Source organism: Phlebotomus papatasi, chromosome 2, assembly GCF_024763615.1.
Source record: "Phlebotomus papatasi isolate M1 chromosome 2, Ppap_2.1, whole genome shotgun sequence".
In the NCBI taxonomy this organism is placed as follows: domain Eukaryota; kingdom Metazoa; phylum Arthropoda; class Insecta; order Diptera; family Psychodidae; genus Phlebotomus; species Phlebotomus papatasi.
This window is the reverse complement of record NC_077223.1, coordinates 16,886,355-16,904,627: the sequence shown is the minus strand read 5'-3', so window position 1 is coordinate 16,904,627 and position 18,273 is coordinate 16,886,355. Positions and strand designations below refer to the sequence as shown.

At 34.6% G+C, this 18,273-nt stretch overlaps 2 protein-coding genes across 7 annotated transcripts in view; one reads left to right on the top strand and one right to left on the bottom strand.

The window, feature by feature from the left end:
• Window positions 1-10,754, top strand: part of LOC129802822 (IQ motif and SEC7 domain-containing protein 2) — a 107,736-nt gene extending 96,982 nt beyond the window's left edge. For all 6 annotated transcript variants that reach the window (XM_055848928.1, XM_055848929.1, XM_055848926.1 and 3 more), the window contains 4 exons: window positions 2,604-3,512; window positions 5,954-6,428; window positions 6,844-7,188; window positions 9,804-10,754. In XM_055848928.1, the coding sequence (XP_055704903.1) occupies window positions 2,604-3,512; window positions 5,954-6,428; window positions 6,844-7,188; window positions 9,804-10,081 (2,007 nt within the window). In that variant the 3' untranslated portion in view covers window positions 10,082-10,754. The remainder of the gene's footprint in view (window positions 1-2,603; window positions 3,513-5,953; window positions 6,429-6,843; window positions 7,189-9,803) is intronic.
• A 3,761-nt stretch (window positions 10,755-14,515) lies between these two features.
• LOC129802821 (probable cGMP 3',5'-cyclic phosphodiesterase subunit delta) lies at window positions 14,516-15,532 on the bottom strand. Its single transcript, XM_055848924.1, has 3 exons — window positions 15,355-15,532; window positions 14,964-15,284; window positions 14,516-14,891 (listed from the first exon to the last, which is right to left on the bottom strand). Exons 1-3 carry the CDS (start codon window positions 15,444-15,446, stop codon window positions 14,810-14,812), a joined length of 495 nt encoding a protein of 164 aa, XP_055704899.1. The 5' UTR covers window positions 15,447-15,532; the 3' UTR covers window positions 14,516-14,809.
• Between the last annotated feature and the right edge of the window lie 2,741 nt (window positions 15,533-18,273).

Genomic DNA, 18,273 nt, shown 5'->3' with positions numbered 1-18,273 from the left:
ATTATCAAACACGCGTCTGAATTCTAAATTCTTTACATTAATTCATAACGTCATTGATTAGGCTATAAAGTGGTTCATAATCGATTGGAATCGGCTTAGGCTTGTTAGGAATTCCAAGACCTCTCCAACGAGTACAAAATGATACCATTCTGTTGAGAAATACACTCCGTTATTAGGGATTTTAGACTGTTTAAAATCAGGAACTCGATACTTAGGCTTAAGATGCCCTTTGTATCCCCCGTGTTTCTTACACTGGTAAAAATGAATGGATCACCAGAGATCAGATCAAAAGAATCATGGCCTAAAAGGTTCATTTTCATCAAATCACTTGAATTGAATTGATTCTTCTTTAATGAATCGTATATCTTTTCGTATAAGTTCGAAATATCCGTCTGAACAACCTCTAAAACATATCTAAAAACGAAAAAAATCGGAAGACTCGTTTTATTTATTTATTTATTTAAATGAAAAATTGCCTTTGAAACTGTGTATTTCTTACTTATAGAGGCGAAAATACAGGCAAGATATTATTTGCGTCCACCACCGTCTCAGCGTTGGTAACCAGCCTAACCTAAGCCAAACGGTGGAAATGCTCCTTCTCAGGTTGTATAAGCCAAAGAGGGGACAGTACAGTATAACAGAAGCAAAAAAAAAAAACAGAAAAAACCAAAGGCAAGAAAAAAGTAGTCAAAACGTTACAAAGGCTTGGATCAATTGCTGTCTTCTCTCGCTTTCGAGCAATTTCGAAATAATATACGGTTTTAGAGTGGTAGAGGAGAGATAGGGGAAAATAAGAGACATGTTAATGGTCTCAGAGTCAACTTATGGGTGAGATGGGGGGGGGGTAGGGTCCTCCGAATCTCCCAAGTTTCTATAAACCGTTTGGCCTCAAGGCGTGGCAACAGCCGGACACAGACCCACAGACGCACAGACCTGACAAACGGACAAACAACGTCATATCATTTCACAAAAATCGTCTGAAAAGCGATGATATATGTTGAGAAAACTTGTCCCCGGGGGGGGGGGGGGTGAAAAAATCAAGGAATTTGTATACTCCTTTCTATCTCTCTCTCTCTGCGCAGTTTGAGCTGTAAAAAAATGTTACTTGTACCTGACCTCAATTCTGAAGTCAAGATCAAGACCATAATCAAGAAAATTTCAAGATTTTAGTACTCTGAAATTTAAAAAAATGAAAATACAATGATGTCAAATGTCTTAGAGAATCCTAATATCAGGGGATGACATTAGCTCTGAAAAATGCTACCGGTTTTAGTGTAAATTTTTTCCTGTTTTCGTACACATTTCACGAGATATCTCCAAAACTACGTAGATTGCCATTTTGGGGTTTTCGGTTGCCTATTGGTTATTAAATTAGCTTTTATTTTGTATTAGTATTTTTTGCTAATTCATTCCACAATGACAGAAAACAGCTAATAAACTCCAAAGTTTTTTTGGCACGCTGGAAACATATGGGAAACATAATATCATGCCCCTGCCTACTATCCAAGACACAAACCGTGTGGATTTCAAGAGTTCCTATTTTAGAACTAATATTTCAAAATTTGAGTATGTTCCTTGCCTCAATGAAATAATTCCAAGGAGCTCTCGAAATTAATCGAAATGGCACCCATTCTAAGATTATGTAAATCCAACTACAACACCCTGAGAGTACCTGCAAAAAATCATGCCTAGTATAACCATTTAAACCTAAAGTTTATAATATGTAAAAAAAATTATTTGAACTTTCTGTATTTAACTGTATTACGTCTCAAGCATATTTTAGTTCGGTCTAATACTAATTTTCCTAATTTTCGTAGCAAACTAACAAGAAGTTCGAAAAAAATTTTAGGGAAATTGAGAGGTTTGTCAGAAATGATCTTTCGTTAAGTTTGGAAAATCTTGAAATCTTGATTTTCAGGCAGGATATTATAAATTCTACAAGTCCATCGTGCAAGAATATAAAATATTGATCTTGGAAATGTTTGACAGCTTGAGCGAATTTTAGCTATCATCAACACCAATTATCTTGTATAACTTACCATTTACCTTTAATCTGAGACACATTCCCCTCTTCAATACTGAGAGACAGAATTGATTTAATAGAACAACTATCATCGTACAAACAATACTGAAATTATAAGACAATTCTCATACTTCTTTGATTTTATTATTAAGCTAATTTCATCCCTATTGCTCGAAGACTGTAAAGGATGGATGGTGTCTTGGATTAAGGGAAAGTGATGTGTTGTACATGATAATTCGTATTGTCCATTGCTAATCTTGTTTAAATTTTAACCAGACAATCTCCAAATCGAAGAGATAATAGTCAGTGTTTTGTCTGATACCCCACGTTAATTTAAACTCAGATAAAATTCCTTTTTTTTAGAACTCTCCCTACTTTCCTAAAATCAAATATCTTGTTGCTGGAGCCAATTTTAAACGAGTTAAAAAAAAACTTTTGGCGGAGATATCAACATAATGTCTCTGAATCACCTTCAAAAATCCCTTTCAAATCTCATAATCTCCACCCAGCTTAACTGTAATCCGGGTTTCCCCGAGAGTTTTCTTTTCTAACATTTAACACATCCCACACTCTCTTCCAGAACTCTCACCAAAGTCCACATACGCCATATTACACAGCTGCCCAGATTTATTCAAGACCCCGGGGCACCAATTCGAGTGCATCAGCGGCCGCAGCAGCTGCAGCTGCAGCGGCGGCTAAGCGTACTCCGCCCGAAGTACCAAAGCGCACGTCTTCCATTACTTCCGGCGGGACGCCACGTGGGGCAGATCTCATGCAACCTCGTGCCCTGCGTCCCAATGGACTCTGCAAGACGGCTGAAAATGGAAGTTTGTCTTCTGTGCAGTCTTCAGGCAGTGACAGTAGCGCCTCCACGGAGAGGATGCAGTGCGAGATTGGATCAGATAGATCCAATTCGCCTCAATGGAAGCGAAAGCCCACCGAACAGCGTGGAGTTCCGATGGCTCAGAGCCCAGATTTGGCTGGAAGTGTAACAGGATCAGCAGAATCTGAGTGTCTGAGTTCTCACACATCAGCTGCTCAGTATGCCCTGGAGCAGCATGAACAGATCGCTACACCGACCAGCTATAAGGTTTCTGAGACGATCAGAAAGCGTCAGTACCGGATTGGGTTGAATTTGTTCAACAAGAAACCAGAAAAGGGAGTGACGTACTTGATCCGAAGGGGTTTCCTGGAGAATACACCGCAAGGAGTGGCGAGATTTCTGATCTCGCGCAAGGGACTGTCGAGGCAGATGATTGGAGAATATCTGGGAAATCTGCAGAATCCCTTCAATATGGCAGTCCTGGAGTGCTTTGCAGGTGAGCTGGATCTCTGTGGCATGCAGGTTGATGTGGCACTGAGAAAGTTCCAGGCGTACTTCCGGATGCCAGGAGAGGCGCAAAAGATTGAACGGCTAATGGAGGTGTTCTCCCAGAGATACTGCCAGTGCAACTCGGACATTGTGGCCAGATTGCGATCTTCTGATACGGTAAGTCGAGATTCATCAGATACTCTTCCTCCTAGAGCATCGATTGCTCTAACTTAGAGCATTTTCAGTACTCTGAAAAAGTTTGTAAAAAGGACGTTCTTCCATACAGAATATGGAAAAGTTTTGTCAAATCGGCTAACTGGATTTTGTTAAAAGATTGTCAAAAAAAAAAGTTTTGTCAAATTGGTAAATAATATCCTTTTGACAAAATTTCAACAAAATTTGTTCGTTTAACAAGGCATTTTTTCAGAGTAGCAAATGATTAACAAATAATTTTGTGAACCAAACCCTTCGTACCAGAAACCAAATAAAGTACCTGTGAAATTTTCGTGAAATTTTGGAAAATTTCATGAAATTTTGAGAAATTTTAAATTTCTTTAGTGAAATTTTACGTAATTGATTTAGCTGTGATTCCTTCATAATCACACCTATTGTGATACTCCGATTTTCTAAAAGTGCTCCGATCGAGCTGAAATTCACAGGGTATATGTTTTGAACATCCCAGATGCCGAAAATCATAAGCCGGCAATTTCGGGTCCGGCCGGCCGTCCGGCCGGCCGTAGTACGCAATATCTCCAGTTTGTAGAGCGATATCTTCATAATTTTTTTAAAAATATATCTACTTGCGCGTACGACGATTTCTATGCTATTAGTTTTTTGAAAAACCGGTTCTAAACCAGTTTTTCTAGGTTTTCTCGAAATTGGCCTATTCAATTTGAACCATTTTATGTTCATGTTGTAGCGCTACTTGAGTAGACCAATTTAAAAAAAAAATGGAGATTGTTCCATGATTTCTCGAGATATTTCAAGTTGAAGATTGCAATTTTAAGAAATTTTGCTCATAGCGTCGGGTGGGAAAAAAAGCGGAAGAAGCGGCATGACACCTGGTGTTGCTCCATTTTCGTGGATTTTCGCGGGTAGGGAGAAATTTCGTGGGTCCCGAGAAATTTCGCGGATTTTCGCAGGTCGTGAAATTTTTCTCGAATTTTCGCGGGCCGCCAAATTTTTCGCGGATTCTCAGGAACCGCGAAATTTTTTTCGGGTCGTGAAATTTTTCTCGAATTTTTGCGGGCCGCCAAATTTTTCGTGGATTTTCGCGGATTTTCAGGAACCGCGAAATTTTTCGCGGATTTTCGCGGGTTGTGACAGTTTTCGCGGATTTTCGCGGATAGCGAGAAATTTCGCAGGTCCCGAGAAATTTCGCGGATTCTCGCGGGTCGTGAAATTTTTCTCGAATTTTCGCGGGCCGCCAAATTTTTCGCGAATTTTCGCGGGTCGTAAATTTTTCGCGGATTTTCGTGGGTCGCGAAATTTTTCCTCGATTTTCGCGAGTCGCGAAATTTTTCACGGGTCGCGAAAAATTTCGCGGATTTCGCGGGTCGCAAAATTTTTCGCGAATTTTCAAGGACCGCGAAATTTTTCGAGAATTTTCGCGGATTTTCAGGAACCGCGAAATTTTTGCAGATTTTGCACTTCTTAAGCCTAAACGAAACTCTAGTGTGATGTCAAGTTGGAGGCTTTGATCTCTCATAGTTTCTGAGAAAATCGATTTTAAAGTTTTTTGACAATTTTATGCATTTTTCTTCCAATGTTTTTCATTTTCAAGTGAAATTTTGCATATATCAAGCCTGGAATAGGCTCTAAATGGATGTAAAGTTTGAGGCCTCTATCTCTCATAGTTTCCGAGAAAATCGACTTTAAAAATTTTCAGACACATCCAATTTTCCTTATTAATAACGATAATATGTTACATACAGTTTAAGAATTATTAAACGAAATTTGCATTATTTATGTATAAATATCGTTCGAGTTTGCCACAATCCAAATTTGCAATGAAGGAATCACACCTCTGTAAGCAGATCTTATCATTGGCTTTAAAACGGAATTATATCTTTATTGTGCTCTTAAGCTTTCACGAATAAAGTTTTGAAAATTTGTTTAGGTACTAAAATAATTAGAGTTTAGACTTAAATTATGTGTTTTTTTTGTAAATGAGGTCTTAAAAATTTTGGAAAACTTTGTATTTGCGAAATTTTATTGATATTTTAAGAAAATACGGTATTTTTTGCAACTTATCACAATAACTGTAAGTTTAGACTTGAAATTTTGGGATATATGATATTCCGTCAGTGTTTTTTTCACAACTATTTTTTAAACTTTGACAAGTGATTCATTTTATCTGCAAGAAGGTTTAAATTGACGAGAAAATATCTCTATTCTTGAAATTTAGGACATTTTAATATTTTTGTCCATGAAGTATTGGAAATTTTCAGTAATTATGAAATTTTTGGAAAAATATGATGAAATTTTTGGAAATTTACAGGAAATATCATGAAATTTTTGGAAATTTACAGGAAATATCATGAAATTTTTCCTTTTAATGAAAAGAACGGTGATATTTGACGTGGTATTGCTACATTTTGCAATTTGTGTTTGAACAGGTATTTGTTCTGGCCTTCGCGATAATTATGCTGAATACGGATTTGCATACGCCAAATCTCAAGCCAGAGAGACGAATGCGCGTGGAGGATTTCATAAAGAATCTCCGCGGCATTGACGATTGCCACGACATCGACACTGACATGCTCTGTGGTATCTATGAACGCATCAAAGCCAATGAATTCAAGCCGGGATCCGACCATGTGACGCAAGTCATGAAGGTGCAGGCAACAATTGTGGGAAAAAAACCCAATTTGGCGCTGCCACATCGACGTCTTGTGTGCTACTGCAGGCTCTACGAGATTCCTGACATTAATAAGAAGGAACGCGCTGGAGTTCATCAGCGTGAGGTGTTTCTCTTCAATGATCTCCTCGTGATTACAAAGATTCTCAGCAAGAAGAAATCTTCCGTCACGTATACCTTCCGGAATTCCTATCCACTCTGTGGCATGGTCGTTACTCTTCTGGATGTGCCAAGTAAGTTTGCTCAATATTGCCGATTTTTCATGAATTTGCCGATTTCTCTGCTTTTTGGAATGACATGCAATCCCTAGGGAATCCTGTTTGCTTAAGATACTCAAACTGAGCAGAACTTTAGTCTATTTTCATTTTGTTTGTTGATAAAAATTTTTTATTCTGAAAATAATCTAAGATTTTTGACAATTTCCGCCTATTTATCTGCCGATTTGTAGGTAATTCTGTCATTAGATAACTCTTCTCTTTACAGAATTCAAAACTTTGCTTTAAAATTGCATTTTTATTAAATTTTACCGATTAAACGCATTTCAATTTCGCCGATAATCGTGTAAACATTGCCAATTTTTGCCTATTTTCGCCGATTTCCAACGTTTTTGGCATATTCTAAAGAATTCCATTATCCTCTGTCTTTTAGACTATCCATATTGCATTCGACTATCACAGAAGGTGGATGGGAAGGTGCTGATAACGTTTAATGCGCGCAACGAACATGATCGCTGCAAATTTGCTGAAGATCTGCGTGAGTCGATCTGCGAAATGGACGAGATGGAGGCTCTACGCATCGAGGCGGAGCTGGAGCGTCAAAAATCGGGCCGCGGCGGAAATCGCAGCGGAAATGCCGAGAATCGCGACAGTGGCGTTGCCGATGTGGAAGTCTGCCCGTGTCCGTACCAGACTTCGCCGAGCGAAACCACGCAACACGATGCTCAGCTGAAGAGGAGCGCCCTAAGCAATTCCCTCCTGGATATGCACGAGCAATGTAAGTTAATCAAATTTCTGAAATTTACTTAAACCTGCAGAAATTTTCGTGAAATTTTATGAAATTTTCAATTCCTCAAATGCAAGTTTGTCTAACTCTCAAGAAAATATTTTAAACTTTGTTTAATAGTATAAAATTTGAATATTTTATTGAAACTTTGAGAAGTGTTTTTTTTTATATTTTATTAAAACTTCAATTAAGTTATTTGGAAATTTGAAGGTTTTTGAAATTTCGCAAATCAATAAACTCAGAATTTTTTATTGCAAAATTTTATTCAATTAATGAAATGCTCAATTCCGGAACTTTATTATGATGTTTCATTAGATTTTTTAAATTTTGATTAGTCATTGTAATAATTCCAAAATTCCGGAATTTTTTAAATTTCAAAATTCCTAGATTCAAATTTTTCACCTACGTGTACTGCAATCCTATATCACTGGGGCCCGAAAATCTACGATTTTATGATCCGGTTTAGGGATTCCAACACGGAAAATCACAGGATTCTGGAATTTTTAGGGGCACAAAGAATTCTTGGGACTCCTGAATTTTTCAGTATCCCCGAATTTTTATAATTCCAAAATTTCGAAACCCAAGGATTTTCAGGGTTCCAGGATTTTTTTAGATCGCCGAAATTTCGGAATCTTGAGTTCCTCGGAGTCCCAGAATATTCAGAAATCTCAAATTTCTGGATCTTAGGATTTTTATGGTTCTAGGACCCTCGACATCCATAAATTTTCGGAATCCTGAGTTTTTCTAGGTCCCAGAATAATCAGAATTCCAACATTTTGGGATCCTGGGATTTTCAAGGTATCAGGATTTCTAAGATCTCATGAATTTCTGGATCTTGAGGTTTCCGGGGTCACAGAAAATTCAAAATTCTAGAATTGCGGGATCCTGATATTTTCTGGCTTCCAGGATTTTTAAGATCCCGGAAATTTCGGGAGCTTGAGGTTTTCAAGTTCGGTTCAAGTTTCAGTTTCGGAATCCTGTATTTTTCTGGGTTTCAGAATTCCAGAATTTTAAGGTCTCTTGGATTTTCAGGGTTCCAGGATTTTTTAGATCCCGTGATTATCCTGATACTGAATTTTTCGGAGTTATACAACATTCAGAATTCCAGAATTTCGGGATCCTGGAATTTTATGGGTCTAAGATTTTTGAATAACCAGGATTTTCGGGATTCTGAGTTATTCGGGATTGCAGAACATTCAGAATTCAAGAATTTCGGGATCCTATGATTTTCAGGGTCCCAAGATTTTCGAGATTCCAAGATTTTTAGTCAGGATCTGGAAATTCATCCCTAATAACGCGAAATTCCAAAATTCGGGATCCAAAGATACCGTCTACGAAACCCTAAACTAAACCGTTCCTCGACGATCAATTTTTAATCAATTAAGATCTTTAAATTTCTAAAATTAAAAAAAAAACACTTTTAAAGTTTATTTTTACTTCTTGAAAATCTAGTTGAAATTTTGGAATATTTAAATGAATTACAGTGAAGTTTTCACAGTTTAGAAAAAATATTTCTTTGCTGAACTTTTTAATTTTAAAGCTCCCAAGATTGAAGTAACATATTAATATGTATAAGTTTATACATATTATATGTTTATTATATGTATAAGTTTATACAGATTTTTAAACGTTTTTAACTCAGTTTTATTACCAAATAATCGCAAATGTTTGGAAATTTATTTGAAATATTGTGAAGTTTAGCAGAATATGTACATAATTTTTAATTTGAGTATTATATAATTAAAAAGCTTTTGCCATCGAAGTTTGCCATTTTAGGATTTCTTCATGAAATATTTCTAAATATTTACAGTTCCATCGAATTTTTGAAAGCTTTCCGTTGAAATTTTGGTAATTTTCTAAGAAATTTAATGATTTTTTTTGTTTTAAGCTTAGTGCAAATGTATAAGTTTTTCTTTGAACTTTATTTAACTGCTAAACTTTGACTAAGCTTGCAGTTTTTTTGGGAATTTTCATGAAATATTGCCAAATTTTCACGGTTATGCAGAACTTTAAAATGCTTTTGATTGAAATTTAGGTAAATGTAAATCATTAGGAAATATTGGTGGATCTTCACAATTTCGCAAAAAGTTTAATGCTTTCACGTTTTTAATTAAATTTTATCCAACACTGAGAAAAAAAAAACGGGGGTGCGATTAACTTTTTTTACTCATAACTTTAACGCTTTTTAGATGTAAAAATATATCAACATTTTTTAATGTTAATTTTGCACCTTTTTAAGGGTAAAATTAACATGAAAAGGGGTAACTTTAACCCATAATACACCTAAAAAGGGTAATATTTACACCGATTTTGGATCAATACTGCAGAGTAAAATAAACATTTCCGGAATGTTATTTTAACTTTTTCGGATTTCTCTCAGTGAATGCTTATGCTTATATTTAGGGCTTGCAATTTTGGAAATTTTTCATGAAACTTTCCTGTTTTTTTTTTATTTGAATTTCTTCGAATATTTTTTAATTTAGCAGAATTATATATTTTCCAATTAATTTTGTACGATGTTAGGGCTTGCAATTTTGCGAAAATTACATGAAATATTGTGAAATTTTTGCATTTTCAATAGCGAAAATTGCTGAATCTCTTTGCAGTTGGGAATGAGAAGCCTCAGCGCCGTGGAAGTGTTGGTTCCTTGGACAGTGGCATGTCCATTAGCTTCCAGTCCACTTCGGCCAGCAGCGGCTCCCGCAGTGATTCCAAAGTGCGCCTGATGCATCCGGGAACGGCGTCGGGAACGCCACAAGCCAACACAACACCCCTCCATCATCCCCAACCGGGCTTTCTGGGGGGTATCTTTCACAAGCGTGAGCGCAAGCCATCTCGCTCCGAAGATGCTGGAAGTGCTTTTGGGCGTTCCACCGAAGTCTAATCATCTTGTACATTGACAAACTAATTTAATTCTGCTGTTGAGTTCTCTTTTTTTGAAGAAGAAAAAAATGGGTTCGCTTTCACACCTTCAACCTTTTAACGCTCTAACTAAAGGGTTTTCTTTTCTTCCGACTGAAGAAAAAAAGCCAAAGAAAATCCTCGACTCAGAATTAGGATGAAGAAGAACGATGAATTTGGGAATTGGTTGGGGAATAAGCAATGGCGATTTAAGTTATATAATTGTATAAAAAAAAATGTGTGTAAATATTTCATTGGAGTGTATCGCGAAGAATAATCTTCGTGTAATCTTTCCCTCATCCCCCCTTCGATTTATTTTTCTAAAAAACAAAATCATCAAAAAAATATTTCTCTAAAGAAAAAAATGGTATTTTGATTCATCATAGATTTAAGGGCAATTAAAATGAAAAAAAAATACGAGAAAAAGATGAAACATTTTGTCTAGTCTTGAAATTTAAAAAAAATTATAAATTACAAAAAATCTACACAATTTAATCAAATAAAAAAAGGTATTCTTCGAGCAGATTAAAAAGTATTATAAAAAATATAATGCATTAAAAAAAATAATTGTAAAATTTGCGAGTTGCTCGAAAATTCCGTTTCTCTTTTTCCTCTCCCAAAAAAAAAATCAAACACATTTAGTGGATTTTACCCTTCCCAAGTAAATGATGCAAAATAACTAAAGAAAACTACATATTGATGTAAAATTCAGAGGCAAATAAAATAATTTAAAAAAATATATCAACTTTGTTTTTATTCCTTTTTCCAATGCGGAATTGTCTTTGAATTGGTTGAACTCAAATGGATGGAAGTATTTCAGGTAAGATTTATTACTGAGAAAAAAAGAGGGTGCGATTAACTTTTTTTCCTCATAATTTTAACACTTTTTAGGTGTAAAAATATATCAACATTTTTTAATGTTAATTTTGCACCTTTTTAAGGATAAAATTAACATGAAAAAGGGTAACTTTAACCCCTAATACACCTAAAAAGGGTAATATTTACACCGATTTTGGATCAATACTGCAGGGTAAAATTAACATTTCTGGAATGTTATTTTAACTTTCGGATTTCTCTCATGTATAAACTTTTTTTTTTATTTATTTAACTTAAAATTCTTCTCGTTCCATTAGATAAAAAACATAAATTTCTTTTGACTATTTCATAGACATTTAGAAGCTTCAAAGCTTTCTGAATTTCCGAAAAAAAAGAATATTCTGCGTACGACCTAAAAAACATGATCCTTTTCTCAATAAACCCCACATTTCGAAGGCAATGAATCCCAATTCTAATGTCTCCGGCACACCTTTTAGATCAGGAAAATTTCATGAAGTCGAAATTCGAAGCCCTTTCTCATATTCTTTGCACATGTCTATCTCATTCTCTTGCACTCTTCTTCTTCTTTTAAACATCACACCAAATTCAATTTCAATCAATCGAATTTGGTATGCGAAAAAATGAGATAGTCATATGCAAAACATGTGAGAAAGAAAGGGATGCGAATTTCGTCTTCATGAAATTTTCCTGGTCTAAAAGGTGTGCCAGAGCCATAACCGTGCTATCACATTAGTATTTTTTCAATTTGTAAATTCAATTTAATTTTCAGATGAACTGTCCCTATGCGTTATATTGCATTAAAAATGATTTGAATTGATAGATTTTCGCTTAATACTTGGCCACCAAAATGTGTTTAAACATAATAGCATAAATGTGGTTGCTCAATTAAATTTGAATTCAGCAAATCCAGTCCGTAAAAAGTGTCTCGTCGTTAAAGGGTTAACTCTTTCGCGTCACACTTTTATTCAGCAGATGAATTCATGTAAAATTAAGTTTTTCCTAATGCTTTATGATCAAATATAATAGTTCAGAGAGGAAAAAAAAATCCATTGCGTGAAAACTCGGAAAAACTCCGGGTCATATATGACCCTGTTGTCCTCAAGGGAAGTGTATTTACCATTTTCAAAATCTATATCACGGGCTTTGTAAGAGTTTTTTTTTTTGCTTGAAGTTATTAATTTGGCCAAAACTATGGCAAACTGGATTGTCTTGATGAACACTGTACTCCTGATGTTGAAGGAATCTTCCTGGTAATCCCTTGAACAGTCTCTGTCACAATATTTTGAGTGGTATTTGGCAAAAATAAACTTATCAACATATTTATTCACACACAATACAACGGCACAATATGAGACGCTTGCAGAATACTCTAAAATATTGCAAAATATGTTATAATTCATCAGATATAAGATGAAATGTCCAGGAGCAAGATGTCCCATCTGCATTTCACAAAGAAAAACAATGTCCCAACTACATTTCGCTATAGGTTTGGGACGAAAACACTGTTACCCTTGGGGACAATAGGGTCATATATGACGCGGAAAATTCTACACGCTTTTCTGGAAAATTGAGAGTAGTTTATTATATCAAAATATGCAATATACAGTCTTTGGATATTCTATTTTGTGTGTTCTAGAGAACTTTTTGCTGAAAAAAATAAATTAATATAAAAAATTTTGAAAAAGAAAAGTCATTTCACAAAGTTCGAAATTAGTGATTTTTGATCTCAAATATTTTCTTTTCCTGAATATCTGGAGTCCTGAGAAAATTAGCCAAGAATCTTACATCATTCTATTATGATGTCGTGCACAAACAGATACATTTTAATTTATGTAAATAGTCAAAAAAATTGTTTTTTCCTCGGATCATATGGACCCTAATGACGCGAAAGAGTTATGTGCTTTTCTTAGTCATCCTGGCATTCTGACTTCTCGGGAAAAGGCCCTAGAAGTTCTAGGTAAACTTCCAGACAATCTGTGTGCTGTTTGTAAGCCTTCCGGACACTGAAATTCATTTCATTGGATCACCATAAATGTCATTTACTCAAAAAATCCTTTTTATCCTTGTAAAAATGGACAAATCTCACATTTTTTAAACTGTAAGGATTCTAGAATAGTTTCTTTTTCTTTGTAAAGGAAGAAAAGAATTAAAAACTTACGAGAAACATAAAAATTTTCCAATTTTTTATCAGTGTTTTTTAACGACCTCTCCTTTGTTCTCAAAGAAACCTGCAAGTTTTACAAATTTATCACAATTATCGCATTTTTTATATTTATTAGACCTCTTGCAACAAAATTAGGCAAGAAACGATTTTTTCCTTTAGTGGTGGTTCCTCTGGTATATCTGCAGGAGATATCTTTGGGATAAGTTATGGAAACGCCGTGATGTATGCAAGATATTTTCGGCACCAATTTTTTAGTTTAATTTAATTTAATTTTTAGTTTATTTTTTTTTAATTTCAAATTTACCGCATGAAAAATATTTGCATACATTTAGGGGTCTTTCAAAAATTATTGTATAAATAAGCTCCTAATAGTAGGCAATTTATAACAAATTCTTTCAGTCCGTTTTCACTCAAGCCGGAACTCCCTATATCCTATCTCCAATTCTTCTAGAACATTGACTGATGGGTTAATGAGGAATGTACTTTTCAAATCTTTTGTGAAAAGCTTAATAATTTTAATTACCTCTTCAGGGTTTAGATGTTTTTCTGATTATTTCGTTCGTACATGACAATGCCCTTGAATTCTTTCTAAGAATCTTCAAAGTCGGAAGTTAAACAGTTCTTACAAGCATTCAGTTGCGTAATAATTCTTTTATTTGGATCAGTAAGTCACGATCGGTAAGTAAATGATACAACAATATCATAAATTTTATTACTTCAAAGTAAATTAAATAAGTTATAAACGTTATAAATGCTTAAAAAAATATTTTTCGCAGAGAAAATATTAAAATTTGACCATCTTGGGATTTCAAAAATTAAATTAAGGACCAAAATTAAATTTCGATATACCGGATACACTCAGTCCCGGGATTATGCACGTTTTCAGGACCGAAAAACACGCGCGAAATGGTATTATGCATCGAGGAATTTGCATATCCGCAGGCGGTTTCTTTTGAATAAATCGGTCGGAGAACGAATTTTGCGCGGAGTAAAAGTAATGAAAACGAAAAGATTCAACTGTTTAATAAAAATGCATTAACAAACAGTACTTTTTGGTTAGAGTTCTTCAATAAATGGTTAGAATATTTAAAAAAAATTACCTTAATAAAAAAAAGTTTTATTCTGAAAAAGCTGCAGTGATTCAAATTTTCCGCATCGCAACATAGTATACATTCAGGCGTATTTCAAAAATGATTTCATAAATTGATTCCCAAAAGTAGGCAGATTTGCATAATTGTATGTGCATAATCTCGTCAGGTGCATAATCCCGAAGTGCATAATGCCGGGACTGAGTGTATACCATCAATTATATTCTAAATTTCTAATTTTTTTTATATAGAAAATGTTCTATTCCTCCGCTTAAAATAATTTCTTCTAATTTCGAATTCTAAGCAAAAAAGAAAAAAAGAAAATTAGTTTTCTTCATATTTTTTCTGTATTTTCCACGAAATCTTTACATCTCATTCTTCTGTTGCAACACAAAATCCTTATCCATTGTCCTTGTAAGTCGTTGTGTTAGGAATGTGGGACTAGACAGCCCTAGGATTCTTTCTTCGTTGAGAGACTGAAGTGGGCTAAAAATGCAACTGATTTGTGAGGGTGTGGATCACAAGACAGCTTATGTTCCTCCAGGTGCAAAATACACACAAACACCAAATAAAATGCCAGGGAAGCCCTGAAGAGCCCCCAAGTCGAGAGACACTGAGTGAATTACACGTAGTACAGTCGGACCACGGATTTCGTTATAAGGATATCACCGTTGTAGAAACTAGTCTCAATTGTTACGTTTCCGCTGAAATTGAAAAAAAATGTCCAGGTCTTCCTACACATTTCAAAGAAATCTTCCGGCCTTCCGGAAACTTACTTGAGAACTTTGGCGGGCATCATTTGACTCTCTGGCGCAGCTTCAATGGTCGATTGCCAGGTATTGGTTGAATTGGGACTCACCCAGCCCATCTCGAAGAACCATTCTTCCATAATTCGCCCCTTGAAGAGGACTTTTTGGTCCAGCCGGAAGTTTTCCATCGCTTCCACCGTGCTAAAATTGATCTCCCGCGAAATTGCTCGCAAATCGAGGATTTTAACAGGAACTCGTGCTTCGTGCTCTACGTCCGGACATGAGAAGTCCTTATTCTCTTGCCAAATAATATTCCCCGTGTCTGCATCCCGGACAATCATCCAATTTCTGTCCGGAACAAAAGTAAACACCCACACGTACAGTGACCATCTGGGAGAAATAGATTAAATATACTCACATCTGGAAGCCTTCAAGGATCTTGAGGCCTCTGTCGATTTGCTGTGTTAATTCAGTCATCTGATCCGTGGGTTCTTTCTCCGGATTTTCCATCTTTCACTGGGATATTCAACAAAATCTGCAAGGCCGATGCGACAACCAGAAAATACTGTCAAAATGTCCAACCCAGCAGACATACTGCATAAAATTTTGAAATGCTAAACCGTCAGTAGCTGATAAGCTCATTTACAAATCTTACAAAACTTGTAAGAAACAAAAAAATTAAATAAATATAAAATTAAGTGTATTACTTTAATTTCATTTAATATAATAAACTTTTTTCTAATTTTCAGAAGATGAAATTTGTAGCTCCGCTTTACTTTCTTTAAAATGAGCCCAGAATGTAATACATCTGAATCAAAATTAAGAAAGCAGTACAAATGATATCAATAAATTGTTAATTAACTCGAGAAAATACATAGAAAATTATTTTTAACACTTCGTAGAACCCTAACTTAAAGTGTCACGGATGGACCAAGTGGCAGCCGCTGCCACTTATCGGATTTTACATAATATTTTAATATTTTTACATATATTTTAACATTCGGAGCCTCAGTCAGTTCTTTTCTGGTGTCTGAATCAGAAATGTTATCTCCTTGGGTACTGTATCTAAAGATTTCTAACCATTCGATGTTTTCATCTTTATCAGAATCATGGAGTAGGGGAATGTGGTCTGCCTTTTAATACGGCAGCCTTTGAATTTTTAATTTTTCTCTTATTTTTCAAAGCAAAAATTCTACTTTATGAACAATAGTTAATACTATTAACTATTTTCTATTAACTTCACTTAACAAAATGGAATTTTAGCTTTGGGAAATAAGAGAAAAATTGAAGCATTCTGATTTTGACGCATTTAAAGGTATGTCACTTTTCCCTATATTTCATCTCAATAATTAGCAAAATGCTTTCAAACTGTTCTTTTAGGGTTTTTAAACATTAATAATCAAGAAAATAACATCTGCAGAATGTCAAACCCTCATATAAAATGCATATGGCAGCAACTGCCACTTGGTCCATCCGAGTGCAGTTTTTTGTTTTTGCAGTATATTTACATTAATATTTAATTTTTATTAAAACTTTTATAACGAAAAAATAGCCAGATAAATTCTGCACACATTCAATCAGGCCTCCAGGCGAAATGATATATTCTTCACTATAAAAAATAACATTGAAAACTAAATTGGCAGCGGCTGCCACTAGGGTCCATCCAAGTGTTAAAAAAAACTATAATATAGATATATCTTATGTTAGAATATACCCACAGAATGAATTTATTGTAACTTCCTAACTTTAAAAAAACCTAATTATCTATAACTAAAACCAATAACAGATATACTCAGTCCCGGCATTAAGTCCTTCGGAATTATGCACCTGATGGAATTATGCAAGTTAGCCTACCTTTGGGAGTCAATTTATGAAATCATTTTTGAAATTTCCCCTGAATGTATACTATTTTGCGACGCCAGAAATTTGAAAACATTTTGCTACTTTTTCAGAATAAAAATTTAATTTCTTTTATTAAGGTAATCTTTTCAAATATTCCAAATATTTATTGATGAACTCTGGTCAAAAAGTACTGTTTGTTAATGCATTTCTATAAAACAGTTGAATCTTTTTGTTTGAACTACTTTTACTCCGCGCGAAATTCATTCTACGGCCGATTTACTCAAAAGGAAGCCCCTGAGGGTATGTAAATTTTCTCTAGGAGTAATGCCATTTCGCGCGTTGTTTTTTTTTTGGTTCCGAAAATGTGCATAATACCGGGATTGAGTGTAATAGAAAGAGTTTTTTATTTATTATCTAACAATACAGGGGGTTCCAGATTTATGCATATTTTCAGGACCCAAGAAACTCGCGAGAAATGACTTTGCATACAGAAAATTTGCATACCCTCAAGAGATTTCTTCAAATTTACCGCCTCAAAAAATATGGATACATTTAGGAGTTTTTCAATAAAGATTTCACAAATTAACTCCTAGTGGTAGGCAAAAATTCATATAAGTGTTTACAGTTTACATAATCCCACTGTATGCATAATCCCGTGCCCCCTGTACAATGGGCTTTTAAATGGTTGGATGATTGGGATGGAAACTGACAGATAAAAACTCTTGGCGAGAAGAGGGATTTTTTTTACTTTTCAGTCTTTCACAGCTGTCACCCGAATATTGGAGAGCTCTGTGTAGTATTTACCATAATTATCGCTTATCGTCTATAATATTTGTAAGAATGTAAATATCAAATATCCAGAAACCTTAATACTTTTAATTTTTTACTGGAGAAAATAATTTAATACTATTTATGACAAATAACTGAATTGAAGATACAAATTTCATATATAAACCTCATATATAAATTTGATTTGTCCATCACATAAGATCACATCGATCACATCTGTACATTTTTATTGCGCTCTTTTCCAAATTTATGAATTCACAGGTAAAATTATTATGTACTATTTTTTGTGAAATTATAATTTTATTACATGCTCAAATTTAATTAGTTTTTACATACAAATTCGCTTTATTTTTTTTTTAACCTTCCTGACTATTTTGATAATGGCGACAATTGACTTCGCGCTAAATTTATAACTTTTATTACTTTTAATTTATAACTAAATTTTTTACAATAGTATTGCCATGCAAACACTCGAATTTTATTCTATAAAACTCCAAGTTATAGTACTGTAAATCATTTAGCAATACGAAAGTCATCAAAATTTCCACGCAGAATTATTGTAAGTCGCAAATTTTCCTGATTTTTCCTATTGTAAATTGAGTTGCAATACCTAAAATTTCTCAATTGAACTTTTTTACAGATTAGAGTATTGTAAAACATTTTACCATAATTAAAGATTAAATATTTTCCGGTGAATACTATTGTT

Coding starts and splice junctions, on each gene's coding strand:
- LOC129802821 (XM_055848924.1), bottom strand. CDS start 15,446: ATGGAAAATCCGGAGAAAGAACCCACGGATCAGATGACTGAATTAACA. Junction 15,285..15,354: donor ATCCTTGAAGGCTTCCAGAT/GTGAGTATATTT, acceptor TGTTCCGGACAG/AAATTGGATGATTGTCCGGG. Junction 14,892..14,963: donor ATGCCCGCCAAAGTTCTCAA/GTAAGTTTCCGG, acceptor TTTCAATTTCAG/CGGAAACGTAACAATTGAGA.